Source organism: Amblyomma americanum, chromosome 4 (genome assembly GCF_052857255.1).
Source record: "Amblyomma americanum isolate KBUSLIRL-KWMA chromosome 4, ASM5285725v1, whole genome shotgun sequence".
Classification (NCBI taxonomy): domain Eukaryota; kingdom Metazoa; phylum Arthropoda; class Arachnida; order Ixodida; family Ixodidae; genus Amblyomma; species Amblyomma americanum.
In genome coordinates this window covers 12,229,767-12,255,627 of record NC_135500.1, presented here as the reverse complement: position 1 = coordinate 12,255,627, position 25,861 = coordinate 12,229,767, and the positions used below count along the sequence as shown (strand labels likewise).

Below are 25,861 nucleotides of genomic sequence, written 5' to 3'. Positions count from 1 at the left end.
CTTCAGCCGTGGCCGCGCCTTTGTCCACTCCCCCGTGGCTCTCGAGGGGTGCATAATGACGGGGACACTCAAGCATCGTTCGACAGGGCCGTCGACGGTTACCATATATGGTCATGTTTCTCCGCCACAACCAAATATGGCCATGTCTCTCCGCTGCGACCCGACGCCAGGACGGCGCGGCCAACCGTCTCCAGGAAAAGTCACTGACCGGCTCGCCGTGGCACCGGTGCATGTGCACGAATCGTCACACCAGCTGCACAATACGGGACAAAAAGGGGTCATCTCTTGCAGTCAGTTTTTATAAAAACAGGCAAACCTGTACTCAAACAACCTAGGAACTGGAATTGTTTTGTATTTTATTCGAATGGGGCGAGTTGGGGCGTCATAGCAGGAATTTGTAATGACTCGTAGCATTTTCTTCTGTTGAAGAAAAAGCTTTTGCAAATTGGACACTGTAGTATTTCCCCATACCAAATAGCAGTACCCTAAGTATGAAAAAAAGAATGCATAGTAAAGGTCAAGTTTTGTCTTTGTAGGTAAGATATTTATGGCGAGAGACGATACCAATGAATTTAGAGAGCTTGATGCAGACCTTGTTTATGTGAGCATCCCATGACATTCCATGACATCCCATGAAATTCCGCCACAGTGCGAGGTGGTGTCATGCCCGAGCATGCATTCCGCTGGTTGGGCGCCCGCCATTGCGCAACGCAAGCCCGGATTTTCAGACATGTCGCGGCTTGCAGCGTGATTCATCCAGGCACGCGCAGCGGAATCCTCCTCCCTCGCAAGAGCCGGCTCGAACCGCAAGGGAGGCTTCGCCGGTAGCCCTTTCCCGGCTGCAAACAGCCGAGCTCTTCTCATCTATTCGTCAAATTCGAACTGTGACCAGCGCCGTGACCTGGTTGAGGGTTTGAACGGCTGGTTGTGGCAATGGTCATCAGAGGCTATAAAAGGTCGAGCCGCGCCGCACGGGTAGAGCAGACGGAGACACTGAAGGGGCTCTGAAAGGAGCTCTTATAAAGCTCCAGTATGGCTGGGATGTTAAAGCACGCCTCTTCACGAATATTGTCCAGCAAGAAATTTTCAAATGCGCTTTGTAGAAGATGAGTTATCTGAAGTCAAAATTCGAATTTCCGCGCCTTCGCGCTTTTTCCTCTCCTCTCGTCACTTTTTGCACGCTGGAAGGTCGGCGCTCCTCCGCCGGCCCCTCCTCCGGGGGAGTGCTTCCTGACCCGCCGGAGCTACACGGCTTATTGGCCGCTGCCTTGGTAGCTGCCTGACGTCTGAAAGAATCTAACCAATAGCCATCTCTCAACATGTATACGTACATGCGAGCGACGGAGGAGGGTGCGAGCATGAAAATGTCGCCGGGAAGGGCTCGCCAGCTTTCGCGCGTGATTGGGTCCTCTGCTGCGTGTAGAAGTGTATTTTTTGGCTCAGGATTTCGTGACAATACAATGCAGTGATTGACCGAGTTGATGTGCTTTCCTTGGAAGGTGTTTCAGAGCCGCTTTAAGCGAGAGAGTCGCTCTCCCGGCGCATCGCTGTGTACCTTTGTGCGAGCACGTTGTGCTCTTGGCCACTGTGCCGTTAACGTAACACCCTTGTTTATACTGTACCTAAATGTTTCGTTGACTCACCGTTGCCTCTCCGTTTCGTCGCTCAGCCCTGCGCAGCAGTGGCAGCAGGCTGAGATGCCACAGTCCCAACAGCAAGGACAGGCTGGGATGCCCGTCGTAACAGCGGGCTGCGCACGAGGCCCGCGAACAGCTCCTCCCCACGCATGAGATAGCGAAGCTTCTTCTCCTCCGTCATGTTGGGGTCGGCACTCTTGAATATACGGGCCATGTCCTCGATGCACATGCGCCCACTTTCGTTCGTGCGCTGATTTCGGGAGTGCAGCGTAGCTTCGGCCTTCTCCCGGCGCTCGGCGCTGGGAATGTATCCAGGACACTCCGGCAAAACGTCTCCCAAATGGGAAGGGTAGTCTAATGGTTTGAAAACCACATCCGAGCAGACTATCCCAGAGCAAAATATACATTTGTTTGCTTGCGCTCGTCGCTCCAACCGTTCAGGCGACCCGCTCGAAAGTCTCCAGCCAATCCTCAGCTAGAGCACTGTACCTCAGCGTCTTCAAACACGTCGCCGTGAAAAGATAGGCTGCGTCGTTCTCGCGGTCGGGGGCCCAAATTCAGGCGACTCTCCGCGGATACGGCAGCTGGGTCGCTGGTGAACAGGGGTGAGGTCCGTCGTGGAGCCGTACGGAGTGCGCAGGTCGGGAAGCGTACCCAGCACTGCTATACAAAACTGTAACGTGCACCGCGAAGGACAACCTCCGGAGCAGACGCAAAACTGCGGCGGATCCTAAGTGGTCCGCGCGCACGAGTGAGAGACAACCAACTTCTGCCTCTACTAATGCATGCACTTTTACTTGTGCTTCTACAATGGCACGTATAGATATAATTGTGTACCTGTGACTATAATGAATTTCTAAACTGCTGGTTTGTGTGCTTTGTACTTGTATGTAATTCCCCCTCCCCTGCAACGCCTAACGGCCCTGAGAGTAAATAAACAAATAAATATCACCAGAGCTTCTATCGATGCCATTGGTAACGCAGATCCACCAGTGCATATGTAAATGTAGTTCTGATATTCTGATCAGATGTACACGAGAGCAAGTTCCTTCAGTGCGCGCTGACCGGTACCATGCATTTCTTTAGTATTCCAGGAACATGCAGGCAAACCGAAGGCTGAGCCATCGCCCACGGTGGCTTGACGGGATGATATGGAATGGCATAGCCTGATGAGGCTTTTGAGACTGATGGCAGTGGAGGCCACTTGAAAAACTACCGTCGGGCCGCTCATTCTGAATGATCGTTAGCTGGTGACAACGGTGTCAGGTAAGTAAGCGTAACTACACACAAAGTGGTTAGAGTGACAAGTATATCGGTATTCCAATCCAGGGCATGCATTGAACGCCTGTGCTTCAATGCTCTCTAACGACCGAAAGCAGGAATGCTCATATTAGAGAGTACTGGGAGGAGGTATCGAATGTAGCCTACAAGCAGTAAGGAGCACTCCATTAAACCCCATTTCATGCCTGCTACGAAGCGAAGACCATGACAGACCGCGATCAACGATAATGCCCAAGCAGCTGTGGTGAGAGGCGTAATGTATCTCAGCTCCGTGTGGTGCTATCGGGTAGCGGAAGACAGATTGGCGCGTGAATACGACCACAGCACACTTTTCCGCAGCTAGGAGCAAACCTTGGCGCCACAGGTACTCCGATGTAGATGGCGCAGTTCTTTGCAATCTCGAACGCAATTGTGGGCATGTGGAAACAGAAGCCCAGATGCAGATGTAATCAGCATGTGGGTAAGGAATGCAGCACTGCAAAAACGAGGACAAACGAAGTAGTTGACAGGAAAGGCGCTGACTGCTATCAATCTAATATTAGTCAGCGCCTTATTTATTTATCACATTACCCACACCGCCTGTTTCACATTACGGTTGGGGGGGGGGGGAGTTACAATATAATCATACGACATAATGGCACGAAAAAAAGAAAAATATATTCGCAGGAAATACATTGGAGCATAATTTGATACAAACACAAGCATAAAATTACAGCAATACGGCAAACGATTCATTAGATTTTGTTGAAACGACTTCCTGGGGCAACTTATTCCATTCACGTACACTTTTGGGAAAAAATTACAGTTTTGGTAAATCAGTTTTGCATTCAATTTCTTTTTCTTTGAAACTGTGCTACTGTCTTGCAGATATATAGTCTGGAAGAAACAAGTAATGGTCACGGTCAATACCTGTTTTAGCATGATATATATTATAGAAGGATTTCAGCCTAAGTACGTATCTGGTTTCTGCAGTGAAACATATCCATCTTTGTACCAAGTACTTTGTGCCGGCATGTAAGAAGTATTGTTTGTCTTATACTGTTATTTTTTTCGTTACAAGATTTATTTACCTTTTTTTCCCCTTATTATTTCCCCCCCAGGATTTTGGTGTGAAGCTTTTTTTAAAGCTATGTTTAACGTTTGTGCCAAACTGTATGCGGGGCAAGAGCCATCGTCAGGCGCTTCGCTTTTTGCTCTTGCTCCTCTTTCTGCATCAGAAAGGAACAAATAAATAAAAAAAACTACTTCTGCGCTGCTGACACACTGAAATTTCTGCCCTAAGTATATAAAACCAAACGGACAGCTAGGTTTCGGAGCTTTTCTAATTTATCAATATCATTTTTAGTTCTAGGGTCTGTGCACGCATACTTTCGCGTGTCGCGTTGCGTTTCGTGAAGAGCAAGTGCAGCACTTCTTGAGAATTCCACGCTATTCAAGGTTTGAAATCTATATAGGCAAACAATGCCAAGTGTTTTCGCGCTAGCATTTGAAATTGCGATGCAATCGAGGATTAAAATTCAGGCTTCTCCTCACAGCACTAGAGGAGTGTGGAGAAGCTCGGTGTGACGTCATGGAAGGTAAGATTTTAAATTTCGGCTACCGCCAACCACACCCTATCGTGCCTTGTTGGATGCTGCCAAAAAACGCAAGGAGGCCTTTGCCTTCGGTGGCCTTGGCTTTTTGCGTTCGAATAGCAATGGTACCTTCGATGACGTCATGATTCAACCACAAGAAACGACTTGCGGGAACAATTTCTAAATGCATTGTAAAAACCTAAATGTCTATCCAGCTTTTGATCACATTGTGTTTCCTTATGAAATACTGCGTTCATTGCATATTTACGTCGCCTACGATAGTTGGTTTTTGAACATGTAATATGTTCAGTTCTATACAGAGTCAGTTTTTGTATTGTATACACTAGCCGTGTTTTCCTTGTATACAACATTGCGTATAATATTGTTTTGTTGCCATATTGCAATCATGTATCTGCACTGCTCTACCTTGTTATGGTCTCTTGGGCCTTGTCAAGCTGCCCCTAGCAGCTTTTTGCCCAAGAGCTCCAACCATGTATATATGTGGTGAACTAAATGAATTGAATTGAATTTAATTGAATCCCCCCCCCCCCCTCGGATCTGTGCGCTGCGGAGGAGAAGCATGCTGGGCGTCTCGATTTCAAATGCTAGAATGAGTGGCCTTCGCATGCTTTACTTCCAGGTTTTGCACATTCGACCCCTTAAGGCCATCAATTTCTAAAACCTATTAAGTTGCCCTTTAACCATGATCACAGACCAACAAGCTATCAACATCAGCACATGCACTGATGAGGGAGAAGCGTATGTTCCTGGTGCGGGGACAAACCGACCTTACTAGACGGGGCTGCCGGAATATAATGGTAGCGCCCAAAACATGCAAAGCAACAACGGAGGCAGCACTGTGCATCGATCGAGAGCCTGGAATAGCAGCGAAAGTTGATCGCCCGGACCGGGATGGGCGCAGTAGCCGCACGGCTCCTGGACTTCGCGAGCAAAATTCCCGCCTAGATTTTGCCTCTCTCCAGTGAAAGAAAAATCCCTGCTGGTCTTCCGATCAGGAAAAATTCTCCTTCTACTACGAAGTTTCCATGGAAGCGTTGAGCTTTCCAGTTATACATCATAGCGCAAAACAACAAAGAAGACAGAAAAAGAGACAAGACAGGCGCTATCTTTAAACTGAGGGTAAAATTCAACCTCGTCTACCTTGAATGTGTCATTGGTTCACAATTGTTTGTCTGTACAAGGCACCCTGGCTAATCCCCCACTGTAGATAAGTGCCACACCAACAGACAACAACTGAAGGTTTGTACACGCGAAAAAGAAAAAAAATTGGAGGACGCTTAAGCCTCGTCTTTAAGAGTGAGACGCGACAGCGTGTCGCAGCGTTGCCGAGGAGTGCACGGAACGCCATCGGCCATTCCGCGGGGCGTGCGGCCCGTTGGACAATTTAAGGAAAGGACGCCTGTCTCACATATCTCGCTGGACACCTGGATCGCGCCGTAAGGAAAGGAAAAATCGATAGATCAAACAATCAATCGATCGATCGATCAATCAATCAATCAATCAATCAATCAATGAATGAATGAATGAATGAATGAATGAATGAATGAATGAATGAATCCTTAACGCTGTCGCGTCAAAATCCCTTCCCTTACGGCACGGTTCAGGTGTCCACCTAGATGCGCCATTTTTCGCTCACGGCCAAAGACGCCGACGCCGACGACACCCGCTTTTCTGCGACACGAGCTCCTTAACGCTGTCGTGTTAAAATATATACATACAGTAAAAGAGGAAAAAGAAACCCGGACACGCTAACACAAAGCTAGTAATAAGGGAGTAATTACTCTCGCATCCACCCAAGCGCAGCCATACGGCTACAAAGGAAAGCTATACAGCTCTCACAGAAACTCCGTAGTTAAAGACAAATTCGTCCTGGTCCGGGGCTCGAAACCGGGAGAACCGCTTCACCGGAGCAGTCGCTCTACCAACTGAGCTAACCGGGACGGCAAGCTTATGGCAGGGCGGGAGCGAATTGATCAATAACTCGAAGTGGGAGCAGTGTTGGTCAAATGTTCTGGGGAATCCCCCAAGGTGGAGTAGATTTGCAATAAGGGAGTAATTACTCATTGGCATCCACCCAAGCGCAGCCATACGGCTACAAAGGAAAGCTATACAGCTCTCTCAGAAACTTCGTTCTGGGCTCAAACCCCGGACAAGGACGAATTTTTAACTACGAAGTTAGCTCAGTGCACAGCACTGGGACACGGACCAGTGTGCATGCGCGTCGAGTGTTCATCATTTTTGCTCAACAAGAACAAACGACTAACACAAACAAGCGTCGTTCGTCCCGCTCTTGTTGCGCTGCGAGCAAAAATGATCCAAATTTCCGCCTGGTGTGTGGAGTGGGCTCAACTTGTACTACATGTAGTGGGCGGACGCCAGCCTTTTTGCTACTCACCATGCTTCGCTGGTAATCCTTGGCCGTAGAAAGCAGCTCGTGCCATGCGATGTGGAGCTACAGCGAGCACAAAAGGAAGGCCAGGAAATAGCGAGAAGCAGCGATGACGAAGATACAAGGAGGAGAGACCGAGGCGGCGCTTCGGTTTCCCAGTGTGCTTTGCGCGGCCACTTGGGAGCGCAGCGGGAAAGGATTAGGGAACCAACCAGTGAAAGAAATAAAGAGCTTATTTTCTAAGCAGCAGGTAAAAACGCGGAAGGTAAAAACTGTATTGACTCAATGGAAACTGAGCACACTGTAAAACTATGTAGAAATTTAACCAAGATCATGACACATGTGCACTGTGTGCTAAATCTGCAGGAACAATTGAACATATTATACTCAAATGTGGCAGTATCCATCCGGTTGTCGACGAAGGAACTCTCCCCTAGGCCCTACGGTTTAGGGATGAATTTGCGGTACAAGTTAGCATTGAGCAGTTGGAAGATCAGGGGCTAAAAAGCAGACAGGTGACAGGGTTAAATATCGTACTTAAAGAAAATGGCGAATTTATGGGGCAATTCCATAGGGGCGGCACGCTCTCGCCACCTGCCGGCGCATTCGCCGTCGAATATGCACGGAAACTGTGTGGCTCACCTGCAAGCTCCGACGAGCAGAAGCCCTCAGCTGCTCGTGGATGGCCCGCAGTTCTCGTTTGGCCTCCGCTAAAGAGTGCCGCAGCTGCTCCAACTGCGACGCCTCCTCGGGCACTGGAAGGAAAGGCGCAGTGATGGCACAGACTGCTGCACACATCCGAACCGTGACTGCTCGGTGATCATCAAGTGCGCCATTTATTCGCACACAGAGTAGACAGCTTATAATAATAATAATAATAATAATAATAATAATAATAATAATAATAATAATAATAATAATAATAATAATAATAATAATAATAATAATAATAATAATAATAATAATAATAATAATAATAATAATAATCAATTAAGTTAGCTTATAAGCTAAAGAAAAGAGTTCAGCTTAAGTTAAGGACAACGCAGCGAGCCATGGAAAGAAAAATGATAGGTGTAACGTTAAGAGACCGGAAGCGGCAGAGTGGGTGAGGGAACAAACGCGGGTTAATGACATCCTAGTCGAAATCAAGAGGAAGAAATGGGCTTGGGCAGGGCATGTAATGTGAAGGCAAGATAACCGCTGGTTCTTAAGGTTAACGGAGTGGATTCCAAGAGAAAGAAAGCGTAGCAGCGGGTGGCAGAAGGTTAGGTGGGCGGATGAGATTAAGAAGTTTGCAGGCAAAGGGTGGATGCAGCTGGTGAATGACAGGGTTAATTGGAGAGACATGAAAGAGGCCTTTGCCCTGCAGTGGGTGTAGTAAGGCTGATGATGATGATGATGATGATGATGAATAATCTGCGAGGGTTGGAAAAGTCACCACAGCCAAACGGTCCAAAGAACCCTGTTCGGATGCTGTTCTGACGCTTTCTGACCTATTTTTGTGGCTCCGTTGGTCGTTTTGTGAGCTCAGTTGATCTCGTGTGATCAGGAGGCAGTTCGGAGAGATTCCGGAACGACGGGTGCCAGGCACGACGTGCTTGTTTCTGTTTTCGTGTGCCTTATTCAGCCGCAACGGTGGCCGAGACCTGAACTACATGCCGCCCGTGGTAAACTGACCCCAGCCAGGAACCAGTTGGCTCTCAAGCACCTCCTATTTTCAAGCCCCCATTAGAGGCAATTGGTGCAGCAGGAGCTTTAGTCCAAGAGTTATGAATGAAGAAGAAGCCCCGTAAGCAGGTATGATGAGAGCACATCTGTCTACATGTTCAGTGAACCAGAGCATATGGAATATGACGAGGCTAGTCACACGCAAGAAGAAACGGCTTCGCCAGTCTGAAGGCCAAAGGAATCCGAACAACGAAGATCGTGACAGCCGCCGAAGAGGAAGTAAAATCACTAAGAGCGAACAGACGACTCTAGTAGTGCTACCTCATGTCGCCGGCCTAAGGGCCTTCATGCCTGAGACGTACACAAAGAACGAAGGAAAAGTACGTAATGCGCCTCTTCAGTTCTACTGCAATGCCTCTTCAGTACAGTGATTGACAGCTATTCGTGTCTTTGAGAGACGCTAGAGTGGTTCCAGCTCGCCGCCAGACAACGTTCCAGTGCCAAGACGACACAGCAGTGGACCCTCTACTCAGTGACGTTGAGAGACAACCGTCCTCTGCTGGAAAAAGTGCACGTGTGATTCGATGCTTCAAATGTCAGCGATTCGGCCACATGGCGAACAAGTGCCGAGTCCGCGCCAATATTCGGAGGGCCATGAACGAAGCGTAAATCACTACTGCAGCCCAGCTATGGAGGTGAGCGTGCTGCTTTTTCTTCTGGAATAATTAATGGACGACCACCTCGCCCAAATGTTCCGCTTCCTGATATGAACTCAGTGAGTCCCATGCGGCAGACTTCAGTGCAGAATCAACAACCGCCGGTTTTTAATTTTCAGATATACTTGTCTGCGTTAAAGAAGCCTGCTCGGCAGAATTCTGGCACCCAAGTGCAGGATCCGGCTTCAGCTGTGTCGCACACGCCGGCATTGAAGAAAAGCCATGCTCGATAACGAGCAGGCAGTCAAGCGCGAGATACTGCTTCGAATTCTGCGATTGCCTACACCTTCGGGCTCGAGGCCTGTTCAGCTACTACCAGTTAGCCAGGTCTCATTGTTCCCTCAGTGGTACGCGTTCAGCATCCTAATCTCGGGCATTCGGCGGCGGCATTTGAGTTAGTATCAGCATCTGGAAATAACGCTTCCAATTCAGCGGTGCAGTTGGTCCTTCCCATGCTCTTTGCAAAGTACAAGCGATTCCGTAAGCCCTTCCGCAAGCAAGTACGCTCCCGGAGGCAGAGGTGGGCAAATGTCCTAATTTTTACGTTTCTTCCCTCGCCCTCACTTCGCAAAATTTGCTGGCCCTCCTTCGCCCACATTCCCACATTGCCGACCCTCCCTCACTAACAGTCGTTTTAAAATTCGAGTTATATTTTCTATTGTTTTTGGCATTGAAGGCAGTTCAGATGAATCAGAATCGTCCTTGCGCAGTAAGGTTATGGAAGAAATATTCGAAGATAAGCTCAATGTAAAGTGCATGTCCATTAGCCGCATTTACAGATTTGGGAAACCCTCACCCAAAAGACCGATTAGTGTGCGCTTTGAAGATTACAGAGAAAAAGAGGCTGTTCAAGGTAATGCTCGAAAGCTAAAGGGATCAGGCTTGTCGGTCCAAAATGACTACTGCACAGAGACGCTCCGAAAGCGGAAGCTTCTCTGGGAAAGCGCCAAGAGCGAAAAAGATGAAGGGAAGAAAGTGAACCTATTTTATGATAAACTTCGCGTTGACGACGTCTTCTATGTATGGGATGACAACACGATGTCCCGCCTGGCACTACCGAAGAAAGCAGTTGCCTTGCCTGATAGCTAGCAAACAAAGTTGAGTGAGTTACGCATGGTTTCTTTGAACGCTAGAAGCATAGCAAATAAAACAGACGCTTTGGAGACACTTCTGATTTCGTACGATCCCCATATTTGCGTGATCACTGAGACTTGGCTGCACGACGATATAAATGATGATGAAATCGTACCACCGGGGTATCACCTGTATCGGCGTGATAGAGGCGCACGTGGTGGCGGTGTAGCAGTTGTTACGAAGGAATATGTTGATGTTACTGTCTGTGAACAAATTGCTGCGCACGAAAGTCTCTTGTTGAAACTTTGCCTTTTCGGAGTGAATTTTTTTCTGTGTGCGGTATATCGTGCTCCGGACGCTGATGACTTTTTCTTGGACCATTTATACGACCACCTCCAAGGGTTTGGCGGAAGGAATGTTGTCATCACGGGGGATTTTAACCTACCATCGATTCACTAGAGCTCCTTGAATTATGGAATTTCTAGATCAGCAGATGCAGTGCTAGATATGATGTTTTATTTGAACTTAGAACAGCGTGTTCGTGAATTCACTCGTGGCACTGCGATTCTCGATCTTTTATTCACCACTGAGTTCTTTCATAGTTCTGAGGTTTCAGTAGAAGAAGGAATTTCTGACCACAAGTTGGTATTTTTGAGGTGGCTATCGCAAAACCACACTAGGCAGAAAAAAATACAAAGAGTAGTAAAAGATTTTTCCAGGGCTGATGATGTTACAATCATTGACTACTTGGATATCCAGTTTGACAACGTGGTCAATAATGTTGAAATTTCCTGGAAAAAGTTTTGCGGCGCCATCAAATTTTGTGTTAATAACTATGTACCCTCAAGGAATCTTCGTAGCCGACACTTCCCTCCCTGGATTACCCGTGACATTATCCATACCAAACGTAAGATGAAGCGACTAAGGAGGCACCACAACACGACAACTACACGCTTCCATGAACTAAGGCAAGAGTTATTGGCAAAGGTTAGGGAATCTAGAAGTAATTACTTTGGTCATCGTCTTACTGCCTTCATAAAGAGCGATGCCAGAAAATTCTGGCGTCACCTAAATGGAAGCAAAAAGGAAATTAAGAAAATTAAAATCGGAGATGCAACAATATCTGATCCCCCTGAAATCGCCGAACATTTCAACGGTTACTTCCAGAGTGTATTCACTGCCGCAGAAGAATTCAGGGTTCACAGTACACACTCAGCAGGCGCGGATGATCTCGTGGTTTCTAGGGAAGGGGTCACAGCTATGCTTTTAAAACTCGATGCTAAAAAACCTTCTGGTCCTGACGATATACCGAATTCTTTTCTGCGACGGTACGCGGAACAACTATCTCCATTCTTAACAGATATCTTCAACTTATCACTTGCCACAGGAGAAATACCACATGACTGGAGGAAAGCACGTGTGGTTCCCATTTACAAAAATGGTGATCGTTTATCTGTGTCAAATTACCGCCCCATTTCAATCACGAGTACGTGCTGTAAGCTCTTTGAACACGTCATTGCCACCTACATCAGAGATTTCCTAGAAAGCCGCAACTTTCTATCACAGTATCAGCACGGTTTTAGGAAGCACATGTCAACTGTTACCCAACTTGTTTGTACTGTTCATGATTTCGCACAAGCTCTTGACATGAATGGCCAGCTGGATGCGCTGTTTTTAGACTTTTCGAAAGCCTTCGATAAAGTGCCGCATGGAAAGTTGCTGTACAAATTGGAATGCACTGGTCTTCCTTCCTGCGTTTTGCAGTGGATAAGGGCGTACCTTAGAGATAGGCAGCAGTTCGTTGAAATTATGAATTTCTCGTCAAAAACGCTTTCTGTGACTTCTGGTGTCCCCCAAGGCAGCGTCTTGGGGCCGCTATTGTTTTTGATATACATCAATGATTTGTCTGATGTCGTTCATGGTGGCGTTGCTATCCGATTGTTCGCGGATGATTGTGTGCTTTTTAAGAACATCACAGCACCAAATGACCATACAATATTACAAGCAAACTTAGAGGCTATTCATGAGTGGTGCATTCGATGGGGAATGCAACTAAATGCACAAAAAACAGTTCTGTTGCGAGTTACAAGGAAGAAAAATATCAGCACCTATTCTTACTTGCTTAACAACAATATTATAACAGAAGTAGACACGCATAAATATCTTGGTGTGACGCTAACAAATAAACTAACTTGGTCTCCGCACATATCCGCCATTTGTTCTTCCGCTATTAGTAAGCTGTGGTCCCTAAAGAGGAAACTTAAAGGTGCACCTGTCGAAGTTAAGCTATTAGCTTATAATGCCTGCATTAGAGCCAAACTCGAATATGCCTCCATTGTATGGGATCCGCACAATAAGAAGGACATATTGCAGCTCGAGCGAGTCCAAAGAAAGGCTGTCCGGTTTATTTTTAGCAAATATAAAAGGCACGATTCTCCTTCCTTATTGATGCGGCAACATAGTATAGGAACATTGGAATCCCGTCGAAAAATTAGTCGGCTCGCTTTTTTGCACAACTGCGTCTCAGGTACGCTGAGGTTAAACATGCCAGACTGTGTTAAGCCACATTGCACCAGGAAAACTCGACACACACACCCTCACTCCTTGGCCCCAATTTTTGCACGAACCAATACCTATAAGCATAGTTTTTTTCCCAGGACTACCAGTGAATGGAATTCCCTGCCTTCGCACACTTTCGCAGCCTGTGACTTTGTTAAAGAACTGGAGCGTCAATTTTTGCGCTGTTAATTGTAGTTCGCTCGTTATGAATTTTTTGTGTGAAATTTGTTTCTGAACAGCTGTATGCTTGTTATATGTGTACTCATGTTTTTGCCGCGGATGCCCCTCCTGCCTGGGCCATGTATATGTATGGTCTGCAGTATCTGAAAATAAATAAAATTAAAAAAATATTCGGCAACCTCTGGCGATATTTCTGAGTAATAAACGTACAAGACCAGCCCTCAAGGCACTATCGGAAGAGAGACTAGATGCTTATACTGTTGTATGTGTGCGTGTACATGTGTGTTTGTTGTCTGAGCTAATACATGAGACAAAAATGACAGTTAGGAGTTGATCCCCAAAATATCACTCTGTTTTACCTCAGGCAGGCGCTCCATGCATACATGTGCCCTGCACTTATAACATTTAATTGTCATCTGTATGCACTGCTGAAATGAGTCAGCGGGTTGTTGTGTATGCGTGTAAAAACTAACATACACCAAGAATATTCAGAAAACAATGCAGTAGCATTTACCACGACATTTACAATAAGGACTAAGCACAGAATAGACTCAGAACAAGGAAAGTTTGCAGGTCAGTTAATTACCATTACTCGATGACATCAGGGACTTGAAAAATTACAAACCAATCAGCTATGTTCGTTGCCTGTAAGGTATTTACAAAAATACAAGGGCGATGGAAGCAAACGCGAACAGAGCGGATCCTAGGCGCCTTTCTTTTCATCACGCTTATACAGTCTGCGTCAACCTTGTGTACAGCGCTCGGACGGTGCACTTCCGTGCAAACAAAACCAGATATTGTAGCAGCCACTAGGTTCCAGAGGCAGCCCTTTAGCTGAAATAGTGCCAGATAAACCCGCAAACAAAGTAGACACGACCACTTTGGCGAGAAATCAGGGCTGCTCTGTAATTTGTTTCTGTTACCAGGTACGCACTGCTAGAGCGCTCTACACGAGGGTGACGCGGACTGTACTTCGGTGGTAGCAGAAATACACTACAGTTTTCCGTGATGCAATCTATGACGACTCTAACGTGATTTTTTTTACCACCCAGGTAAGAGCGCGATCACAAGAAAATCGAACAGCGGAGCGCGTAGGCGCCGCGTTCGCGTTTCTTTCTATCGCGATAGTACTTCCCAGAGGGGAAGCGCTAGCAGAATGCAGAAAGGGACGAACACACAGCACGAAGCCCTTCTAACAACTATTTATTATCTGGAGAAACATGTCCTGTGCGTTCGTCCCTTTCTGCATCTTGCTAGCGCTTACCAATACCCTCAAGGAAGCATTTCCAACTAGCCCCAACAGCAGTTTTTGTTTACTAAGGTAATCGCTAATAGAGTTAGGGCAACCTTAGACTTTAATCAACCAAATGATCAGGCAGGCTTTCTTAAAGAGTATTCCACAATAGATCATATTCACACTATCAAATAAGGTGATAGAGAAATGCGCTGAATATAACCGACCCCTATATATATATAGCCTTCATTGATTACAAGAAAGCATTCGACTCTGTGGAAACCTCAGCTGACATAGAGGCATTGCGGAATCAGGTTGCTGAAGAGCCTTATGTAAAAATACTGGAAGATATCTATAGCCACTGCACAGCTACCATAGTACTCCAAAAAGTCAGCAGTAAAATTCCAATAAGTAAGGGTGTCAGGCAGGGAGACACCATATCGCCAATGCTTTTCGCCGCCTGTTTACAGCAGGTATTCAGAGGCCTGGATTAGGAGCCGTTGGGGATAAGAGTAAGTGGAGAATCTGCGATTCGCTGATGACATTGCCTTGCTAAGTCACTCACGCGAACTGCAAAACATGCTCAATGAGTTATATAGGCAGAGCAGAACAGTGGCTTTAAAAATTTAAGGCAGAAAGCTCGGCTCGTTGGCGTTTAGATTGCGAAGACATAGTAATAGCGCTAATGGTGGAACCAGCGAAACAGACGCAGGACAAGAACAAGGAGGCACACACACACACACACACACACAACGCCGCTGGACTTGCAACTTATTTACTGCGAGGAATTCAGCCACATTTATACATACTTCCTGCGCGAGCCCACCCTTATCCCTTCAATTACGGCCGGGTTCAGGTGTCCGCCGATATATGAGACAGATACTGCACCATTTCCTTTCCCCTCAAAACCATTTATTAATATACAGATAACTCAGCTTCCACAAAACGCATCTAAAAAATTCTTGCTGGAAAATATTTGTGAAGCGGCGTCCTTTAGCATGCTAGGCACATCGCATCTTTGTTGAGACCCCCTTTCACAGCCCCTTTAAGGGACTGGTTTGGTTTTTTGGGGAAAGGAAATGGCGCAGTATCTGTCTCATATATCAGCCGTAAGGGAAGGGATAAAGGAGGGAGTGAAAGAAGAAAGGAAGAAAGAGGTGCCGTAGTGGAGGGCTACGGATTAATTTCGACCACCTGGGGATCTTTAACGCGCACTGACATCGCACAGCACACGGGCGCCTTAGCGTTTTGCCTCCATAAAAACGCAGCCGCCGCGGTCGGGTTCGAACCCGTTAACTCCGGATCAGTAGCCGAGCGCCCTAACCACTGAGCCACCGCGACGGGTCCCTTTAAGGGTAACGGTCTGGAATCCAAGACAAGGCAAACATAGCAGGGGGCGGCAAAAGTTAGGTGGGCTGCAGCTGGCACAGGAGGTATGGGAGAGGCCCTGCAGTGAGCGTAGTCAGGCTGATGATGATGATGACACTCCGACAGTATTTGGTCTTCTACGTGAATTTCACTGCTTCTAATCTCCTGGAATTTCGTGCGGCTCGCTGCATACTCGTCTTAGGTTAGGTTAGGTTAGCTTATGTTAAGTTAGGTCAGGTTAGGTTAGGTGAGGTTAGGTTAGGTCCATGCACACGGATGGAACATGATGAAGACCAGGTTTTCAAACTACAGCGCGATAGACTAGCAGTTCAACAAGCGTGAACGTGGGTAGGTGACGAAGACAACGACGTTGCGAGTCCTTTTGCAGCTAAGAGAAGACGAGGGATTGGCTAAGTATTGGGTGGCTGTTCCTGTTTTCCTTCTTCCCCTGTGCCTTTACACCTTTTTTCTTGTGTGGATAATGAACGCGGTGAGTTTGTAAATTTCAGGTAATGTCTACGCAGACTTCCGGACAGGGAATAAGCTCCCCCTGGTCGGCTTCCCTACCGCCTCATGAGATGCCTCTGGAAGCATTTCAACGCTCCGGTGTCCGCAGCATTCCTGTGGCGCTGGTGCCAAAGGATGGTGGTGCTATCAAAATTAACAATGCAGGGCCTGTTCGTGCTACTCTCCAGGCGGCCACTTCCCTTTATGAGGCAATCACTAAGGTAAGGCAATTTGGGCGTGGCGGGATTCTGTGCCGTTCACCAGACCTGTCGTGCGTAAAGAATCCTCTAAACTGCTCTTCTTTTGGGTCTCTTTCGGTAAAATGCTTCATTCCATCTCATCTGTCCTGCACAAAAAGGTTTGGTTCGCGGTGCGGACTCTTGCTTGTCTCCAGTTGAGACCCTCGACCTTCTCTCTGAAGCGGGTGTTGTTGCGGTGTATCGCTGTAGCCGGGAGGTGAACAATGAGCGGGTGCCAACGGAAACGGTTATTGCCAATTTTGCGGGTACTGCCTGCCCCTCAGAAATAAAAGCATGGCCCCTAATCTTTCATTAGTAAATGTTTATTTTCCTTGCGCTGTGCAGGATACCAGGCTGCTAGATCTTCTGCTCCTTAATTGTCAGAAGCCAGTTCTCTTGGCCGGCGACTTTATTTCACATCATGTGTCATGGGGCTTTAAGACAGATTTCTGTAGTAAGCGCCTTTGGGATTGGGTTACTGATAACAACCTTTCGTGTATGAATTCGGGTTCGGCCACATTTCTCCGCCCACATATTCGATCTGTGTTAGATTTAACTTTCACCAGCCCTTGTGTTCCTGAACTCAATTGGTCGACTGTGGATTGTGGAACATCTAGCGATCACATACCTATCGTTTTTGATGTTAATTGCTGCTTAACTCCAGCGTGCTCTAGTTGAGGTCATATATAAACTATGACCAGTTTCAGTCCTCTTTGCGCTCCACTCTTGCTTCAGCAGTTCATTCTGCTGAAGAGCATACAGCAAAAGGCATATGCTTGGCTATTGAGGAATGCCGAAAGAAGTCCAAATTTTTGGTACGCACATCAAGAGGGAACACTTCAGCTAGATGGTGGAATGCAGATTGCTCACAGGATTGCAGACGCAGAAAGGCTGCATGGAAGGAGCTCCTACACAATCAGTGCCCAAAAAATTGGCACGATTATAAGTTCATTGCGCCTTCTTTTGAAAGTTTGAAAGTTTGAAAGTTTATTCGGCCATATTACAATATGCCCCCGGGGAGATGCAAAAGGAGGAAGACAGGGTGTGCCTCCTGACGAGGCCTACACCCCGGCTTACACATCTGGACACTGGTGACTAGACGGCAAATCATGTTTACAAAAAAACAATCATTTTCAAGAAAAGAACAGCACACTTAAGGGTATCAAACCTGATCACGAGAAAAGAGAGAAAGACATTACTATAATGTTAAAAAAACAAAAACATGACATCGTTACGTCCGAACTGTCTAATCATAAATACAACACAGATAATAACTAAAAAACGAAAATAATTAGAAAATTTGATAACAGGCACTGGAGTATAAATATACAGACAACAAAAAAAGAATCAGTACCAACTAGACTCAAGTAATCGCAAAATTACAAAACAGGAAAGAGCAACTTCAATTTTTTCTTAAAGGCAATAGAGCTCGTAGTTTCTTGAGCCATTGTCACTAAAGATGGGTGCGCATTACATAAGGCTGCAATTTGGTTAGTTACACTTTGTGTTCCATAATTCGTTCTGGATCTTGTAGCAGATAGGGAAACCACGCGCAATTCATATTTAATGTTTCTAGAAAAGTGCATATTCTGGAAAGAAGTGAAATCCTCCTTAGTTTTATAAAACATGTGAATCGCTAAGCTGAAGTTGTAACAGTCAAGGAAACTGCGTGCATGAAAAGTTTTGAAGAGGTTTGTTTCATCAGTTGGATTTATACATAAGCTACGTAAGGCTCTTTTCTGAAGGGCAAATAATTTATGTGAATCAGTTTTATTGCAGGTACCCCATACTAGATTGCAATATACTAGATGAGAGTGCACCAAAGCAAAATATGATTGTTTTCTAACCTGCATTGGTAAAAGGTGTCTTAATCGGTAAATCACACATAACGATCTCGCAATTTTCAATCGGATGTTGTTCACATGATCACTCCACCCTAGATCACTGCGGAAATACACACCAAGAAACCGAATGCTATGCACTTCTTCAATTCTTAGGTTATTAAAGTGAAGTGAGATGTGGTGATCTACTGGCTTATTTTTCGGGTGGAAAAGCATGAATTTCGTTTTGTTAACATTCAATTCAAGTTGATTAATAGAGAGCCAGATCATTAACTCTTTCAGCCAGACATTTGATTGCTGCTCAAGTGTTTGTAGGTTAGTGACTGAAAAGAACACGTTTGTGTCATCGGCATACAATACAATATTAGTAGTTAAAAGAATATTAACAATATCATTGATGTACACAATGAACAAAAGGGGCCCTAGAATAGAACCTTGGGAGACGCCAAAGTTTACTAAACCAAATTCAGGTTTTATATCGTGTAATTTCGTGTATTGCCTCCGTGAACTTAAATAACTCTCAAATAGTTTATTGGCAATTCCACGAATTCCGTATATCTATAACTTTTTAAGTAATATTGAATGCTTAACCGAATCAAAAGCCTTACAAAAATCAAGAAATATTCCAACAGTGTAAAGTATATTTTAAAAATTCTGAATTAAACAGTTTTTTTATGTCTAATAGTGCTGTTTGGGTTGATTTACCTTGCTGAAAGCCATACTGCTCTGCGCAAGTTAAATTTTTAGCTTGGAGGAAGCTATAAACTCGCTGGAAAAGTATACGCTCAGCTACTTTTGAAAACAGTGGCAGCACTGAAATGGGGCGATAATTATTCGGGTCATTTTTCTTTCCCCCTTTGAAGACCACTGTAACAAGCGCAACTTTGAGTTTTTCAGGAAAGACTCCTGTGAGCAGCATTCTATTACAGATAGTGCGAGAGGGCCAGCGATATTTCTAACAACACATTTAATCGGAAAAACGGCTATTTCGTCATCACCAGGTGAACAAGTGTTCCTAAGAGAATTTATGATGGATTCTACTTCATCTATTGAAGTGGGCGACAGAAATATGGAAGCATTACTTCCGGAAAGCATGTGTGACTCTACTGTTCTAGTTGCATAAGAATGAGCAGCCCCGTGATGAGCTCCAGCTACTATGAAATGATCGTTAATAACTCCCGTGTAATTGACTCCATTAATTCGTAGTTCGCAGAGAAGATCCTTTTTCTTATCCCCTATGATTGCATTGATACCTTGCCAGATCAATTTAGGGTTGTGCGAGACTGCCGAAAACCTGTTTTTATAAAATAAAGACTTCGCCTTCTTTAAATCCATATTTAGTCTGCTTCGGAACTTCTTAAACTCAATTAAATCCTCCGGGTTTCTAGTTCTTAGAAAACGAGAAAACATTTCATTCTTTTCATCAATCCGTTTCAGGAGAGCACTTGTTATCAATTCTTTCCTTGCCTTTCTAGGCTTTTTTATAGTCATAATGGGGAAGGCTGCATCGTAAAGTTTTAGCAGTTTTTCAATAAATACTTCATACGCTTGTGTAGGGTCTGTTTCATGATATACTTCGATCCAATTAGTAGACGACATCAAGTTACAAAATCGGGTAATATTATTATTATCATAAATTCTCCGCACGCGAAAAACACCGTCAGGATTCTTTTTCTCTGAAACAAGTGAAAAGATGGGCAGATGATCGCTGATCCCTGATGAAAAAACACCTGATGTAGTTCTGTTTGCCGGAATACTTGTAAAACATAGATCAATTAGTGTTTCGGAGTATTTTGATATGCGCGTGGGTAAATCAATAGTATTCTCGCAACCATTAGAAAGAAATATTTCACTTAATGTGATCTTTGAAGCAATATCTTCCATAAAGTTAATGTTAAAATCCCCAATTACAATAATGCGCCACTTATTAAGGTTTGCTAGCTTCAGGAAGGACTCAATCCATCGAAAAAAGTTGTCCACATCCCCTTGAGGCGGGCGATACAGTGCCATTATGATAATGTTATGAAAAAGTATGCATACTGCTTCAAAGTCATTGTGCACGAGGGAATAGTCTGGCACATTGTCAAAAGATAAGTGGTTCCGGACATATAGAGACACATCACCACCACACCTGCCGTCTTTAAAAACTGAAATTGGTTTGTAGTCACCAAGCTGAATAACATCTGAATTTGTATGAAACCATGTTTCTGTAAATGCAATGAAGTCAAAATGAATGTTAAGTTTGTGTAATTCTGCTTCTACTTCTTCGCCTCTGTTTTTTAGGCTCTGGGAATTTAAATGATAAAAAGACAAAGTGCTACGAGAATTGTAGGCATTACTCTTCAACATTTCGTTGAATGACTCAGAAGTGAAGTATGCCATTTTTGAGCAACTTCACTGCGCAACCTCTCAGCTTAATGCAATTAAATTATTTTGTCGACGTCTTCCTCGCAAGCGATCCTGATAACCCGTGCGCCTGGCTGTTTCCGAGCAAACACCTTTCCTTCCCTCGACCAGACAAACTCATAGTTCATTTCTTTAGCTTTCTTTTTAGCGAGCCACATTAGTTTCTTGTTGAAAGGGGTCAGGTGATCAAAAAACCTGACGTCGTTATCACATTCTTTTCGCTTCGCGAACCAGTCTGCCTTCGTAGATCGTCTGGAAAAACGGATTAGAACTACAGGGACTCTGTCCGCCTCGCAAGGAAGACGATGTAGCCCTTCAATGTCGGTTTCTGCAATAGAGGGCAACTCAAGTTTCCTCGCAAGGTCGTTAACTTTGTCCAGCAGCTTTTCACCATCGGTCACAGGCAGTCTATGAATTTCCATATTTTGACGTCTACTGTACTGATTTAGGTCGTTCAGTTCTTGGCGAAGTTTTCAATTTCAAGTCTGTCGTGGTTTTTCTCAATGATGTCAACTCTGTTGCGAAGCAATTCAATTTCCCTTTCATGCCTCTCCGATGTTTCTAGTAGTTTGTCGTAGGTGTCAGACATGTGTTGAAGGGACCTTTCGATGTTTGAAACAGTTTCCGTCAAAGTTGTCTCAAGTCATTTACTTTTGCTGTAAGGTATGCAAGTGATTTACTGATGTCACTAAGCTGCTTGCTTAAACCAACAGGAGTCTGATTACTCTGAGATGCGCTACTGTCATTGGAGCGAGACGCTGGTGTACGGCATGTCAAGCATTTCAGAGCTTTTCTTGTTTTAGCGTCTTTACTTTTAAAAACCCGTTCCCCAACTCCGGCACACTTTCCAACATGATATTTTTGGCAACAATCGGCACATGTCACACAGTCTTCACCTTCTTCAATAGTCTCATAACAAGCAGAGCAGAGATCATCATTCTCGAGTGGCATTTCACACACAGAGCTGGACACTAGTGCAGGGGCAGCAGCAGCAACGGCAGGTAAGCAGAAAAATGGAATCAAGTAGCAGAAAAACTAACCGGCGAAGACAAAAAAAAAACGCCACTTGAACACTCTGCGGTTGTTCCTACCGCCGCCACCGCTGCCCGATGAGTGAAGAAGTTGACGCTCTTCCAGGCTTTATGAATCAGGAGGGGGCGTAGATTGAAAGTGCTGGCCGGTAGGGGGTGTATCTTTTCCAGATGCACCCAGCGTAGCTGAACTGAAGATCGTACGCGTTGCAGTTATCTGCGAAGTCAAAAAAAAAAAACGCCGCTTGAACACTTTGCGGTTGTTCCTACCGCCGCCACCGCTGCCCGATGAGTGAAGAAGTTGACGCTCTTCCAGGCTTTATGAATCAGGAGGGGGTGTAGATTGAAAGTGCTGGCCGGTAGGGGGTGTATCTTTTCCAGATGCACCCAGCGTAGCTGAACTGAAGATCGTATGCGTTGCAGTTATCTGCGAAGTCAAAAAAAAAAAAACGCCGCTTGAACACTCTGCGGTTGTTCCTACCGCCGCCACCGCTGCCCGATGAGTGAAGAAGTTGACGCTCTTCCAGGCTTTATGAATCAGGAGGGGGCGTAGATTGAAAGTGCTGGCCGGTAGGGGGTGTATCTTTTCCAGATACACTCAGCGTAGCTGAACTGAAGATCGTACGCGTTGCAGTTATCTGCGAAGTCAAAAAAAAAAAACGCCGCTTGAACACTTTGCGGTTGTTCCTACCGCCACCACCGCTGCCCGATGAGTGAAGAAGTTGACGCTCTTCCAGGCTTTATGAATCAGGAGGGGGCGTAGATTGAAAGTGCTGGCCGGTAGGGGGTGTATCTTTTCCAGATACACTCAGCGTAGCTGAACTGAAGATCGTACGCGTTGCAGTTATCTGCGAAGTCAAAAAAAAAACGCCGCTTGAACACTTTGCGGTTGTTCCTACCGCCGCCACCGCTGCCCGATGAGTGAAGAAGTTGACGCTCTTCCAGGCTTTATGAATCAGGAGGGGGCGTAGATTGAAAGTGCTGGCCGGTAGGGAGTGTATCTTTTCCAGATACACTCAGCGTAGCTGAACTGAAGATCGTACGCGTTGCAGTTATCTGCGAAGTAAAAAAAAAACGCCGCTTGAACACTCTGCGGTTGTTCCTACCGCCGCCACCGCTGACCGATGAGTGAAGAAGTTGACGCTCTTCCAGGCTTTATGAATCAGGAGGGGGCGTAGATTGAAAGTGCTGGCCGGTAGGGGGTGTATCTTTTCCAGATACACTCAGCGTAGCTGAACTGAAGATCGTACGCGTTGCAGTTATCTGCGAAGTCAAAAAAAAACGCCGCTTGAACACTTTGCGGTTGTTCCTACCGCCGCCACCGCTGCTCGATGAGTGAAGAAGTTGACGCTCTTCCAGGCTTTATGAATCAGGAGGGGGCGTAGATTGAAAGTGCTGGCCGGTAGGGGGTGTAGCTTTTCCAGATACACTCAGCGTAGCTGAACTGAAGATCGTACGCGGTGCAGTTATCTGCGAAGTCAAAAAAAAAAAAACGCCGCTTGAACACTTTGCGGTTGTTCCTACCGCCGCCACCGCTGCCCGATGAGTGAAGAAGTTGACGCTCTTCCAGGCTTTATGAATCAGGAGGGGGCGTAGATTGAAAGTGCTGGCCGGTAGGGGGTGTATCTTTTCCAGATACACTCAGCGTAGCTGAACTGAAGATCGTACGCGTTGCAGTTATCTGCGAAGTCAAAAAAAAAAACGCCGCTTGAACACTTTGCGGTTGTTCCTACCGCCGCCACCGCTGCCCGATGAGTGAAGAAGTTGACGCTCTTCCAGGCTTTATGAATCAGGAGGGGGCGTAGATTGAAAGTGCTGGCCGGTAGGGGGTGTATCTTTTCCAGATACACTCAGCGTAGCTGAACTGAAGATCGTACGCGTTGCAGTTATCTGCGAAGTAAAAAAAAAACGCCGCTTGAACACTCTGCGGTTGTTCCTACCGCCGCCACCGCTGCCCGATGAGTGAAGAAGTTGACGCTCTTCCAGGCTTTATGAATCAGGAGGGGGCGTAGATTGAAAGTGCTGGCCGGTAGGGGGTGTATCTTTTCCAGATACACTCAGCGTAGCTGAACTGAAGATCGTACGCGTTGCAGTTATCTGCGAAGTCAAAAAAAAACAAACGCCGCTTGAACACTCTGCGGTTGTTCCTACCGCCGCCACCGCTGCCCGATGAGTGAAGAAGTTGACGCTCTTCCAGGCTTTATGAATCAGGAGGGGGCGTAGATTGAAAGTGCTGGCCGGTAGGGGGTGTATCTTTTCCAGATACACTCAGCGTAGCTGAACTGAAGATCGTACGCGTTGCAGTTATCTGCGAAGTAAAAAAAAAACGCCGCTTGAACACTTTGCGGTTGTTCCTACCGCCGCCACCGCTGCCCGATGAGTCGCACAATCTCACAAGCGAAAGAAAATTATGAATCCAAGCATTTTTATTTCCTAACAAAATCAGGAAATCGTCGCGCACTTTTCGGATTCTTAAGATCGCGGAAAAATATTCTGGTTTCAGAAATTTCACCCTCATGTCTTTTGACCCCTCAAGAAGCAATAGAAACAGTTGAGACAATTGCCAAATTGCCAAAGGATTAGAGCAGCGTTTCTCATCTGCACTTCCTTTGCGCTCCGCGTTTGTAGCGTCAGTGGACAAGTTTCAGCATGTCCCCCCTATTACCCTTCCCGAGCTTTCCCCGATAGCGTTAAGGTTACCGTCTGCTGCTGATAGGGTAACATGAAAAATGTTAAGGATCCTCTTTGAGGAGTCCCCTACCTTCTTATTGCAGCTGAATAATATTTTCAAACATGCATTAATACCTGCTGAGTGAAAAATTGCCAAAGTGATCCCTTTACCTAAAAATAATGGTGGTGGCTATTCTCTGAATAATATTAGACCCATTTAATTGACATCAAACGTGGTGAAGTTAATTGAAAGGGTCATACTCCTGCGTGTTTCGGAGATTGTGGACCGCAATAATATCCTTAGTCCCTGTCAAATTGGCTTCCGCCCAAAATGTTCCATATGGAATGCTCACACCGATCTTGAGAGTCGTATTCTTCTTGTGCGGCACCAAAAAATGCATGCTGCGTTGGTGGCATTAGATGTAGCCAAAGCTTAATAATAGCGTAGAACACTACATATTATTGCAAAGATTACATATTCTGCGGTTTCCGAATTACTTCCTTGCGTGGATATCTGCGTTTCTTGAAAAGCAGTTATTTTTTTGCATACTAAATGGTATCAATTCTGGAAAATATAAACAATCCAAAGGTGTTCCACAAGGGGCAGTCCTGTCGCCTGTGCTCTTTAATATTCTAATGAGCTCTATTCCCAGCCATCAACATATTCGCACGTATGTCTATGCGGACGACATTGCATTTTTCACTGCTGCAGCTGACATTCAATCTCTCTATGTGTGCCTGCAATCATACCTGAATTTGCTTGAAAGTTGGTTATGTGACTTACGTCTCACCTTAAATGCAAAAAAGAGTGCTGTACTTGTTTTTCAAATTAAAGATGCTGTTCATCTGTCTCTCATTTAACAAAAACAAAATATTCCTCAAGTTCTCTCATTAAAATATCTTGGTGTCATCTATGTCAGCCTCACATGGCGCTCTCACACTGGCCATGTTGCAGCGAAAGGGGCTCGTGCTGTGGGCATGTTGCGCAGGTTAAGTAATCCCCGGTCTGGAATGCGGAGAGATGCACTTTTGCTGACTTATGTTTTGTATCAACTTCTATTTTCTAGCGCTTAGTGAACACAAGGGACAAGAACACAAATACACAGGACGTACGCTAGTCTTCATCTGTCGTTTAATCGAAAAAACATTCAATATAAGACATCTCAATTGCTGATATTCACACATGCGCAGTAGCAACGCCACGTTTCAAGAACAATTCTTTTTTTGATAGATAAACAGATGGGGTGCTGACACATTTTGAACCTTCTTTATCAATGCACATAGCTTCGATAATTTCCCGTTCCGATTGCGTTTTTAGTGTTCCTAGAATGCTTGTTTCATGCAAGATTGGTGTGCAGGGTACAGGGTCAGGGTCGCCAGGGTACCGTTCGATCAGACAGCGTTTGCAGTGCACCGCGAGATTCCCCCCCGCCGATATGGATTCTGTTGCCAAGCGGTGCTCTCTC

General features: G+C 45.7%; 1 protein-coding gene across 6 annotated transcripts in view; it reads right to left on the bottom strand.

The window, feature by feature from the left end:
* Positions 1-25,861, bottom strand: part of LOC144127797 (uncharacterized) — a 468,909-nt gene that overhangs the window by 50,588 nt on the left and 392,460 nt on the right. For 4 of the 6 annotated variants that reach the window (XM_077660710.1, XM_077660711.1, XM_077660712.1 and 1 more), the window contains 2 exons: positions 7,545-7,657; positions 6,909-6,965 (listed from right to left, as the gene is read on the bottom strand). In XM_077660710.1, the coding sequence (XP_077516836.1) occupies positions 6,909-6,965; positions 7,545-7,657 (170 nt within the window). The remainder of the gene's footprint in view (positions 1-6,908; positions 6,966-7,544; positions 7,658-25,861) is intronic. The other 2 variants (XM_077660713.1, XM_077660714.1) reach the window with 1 other exon arrangement.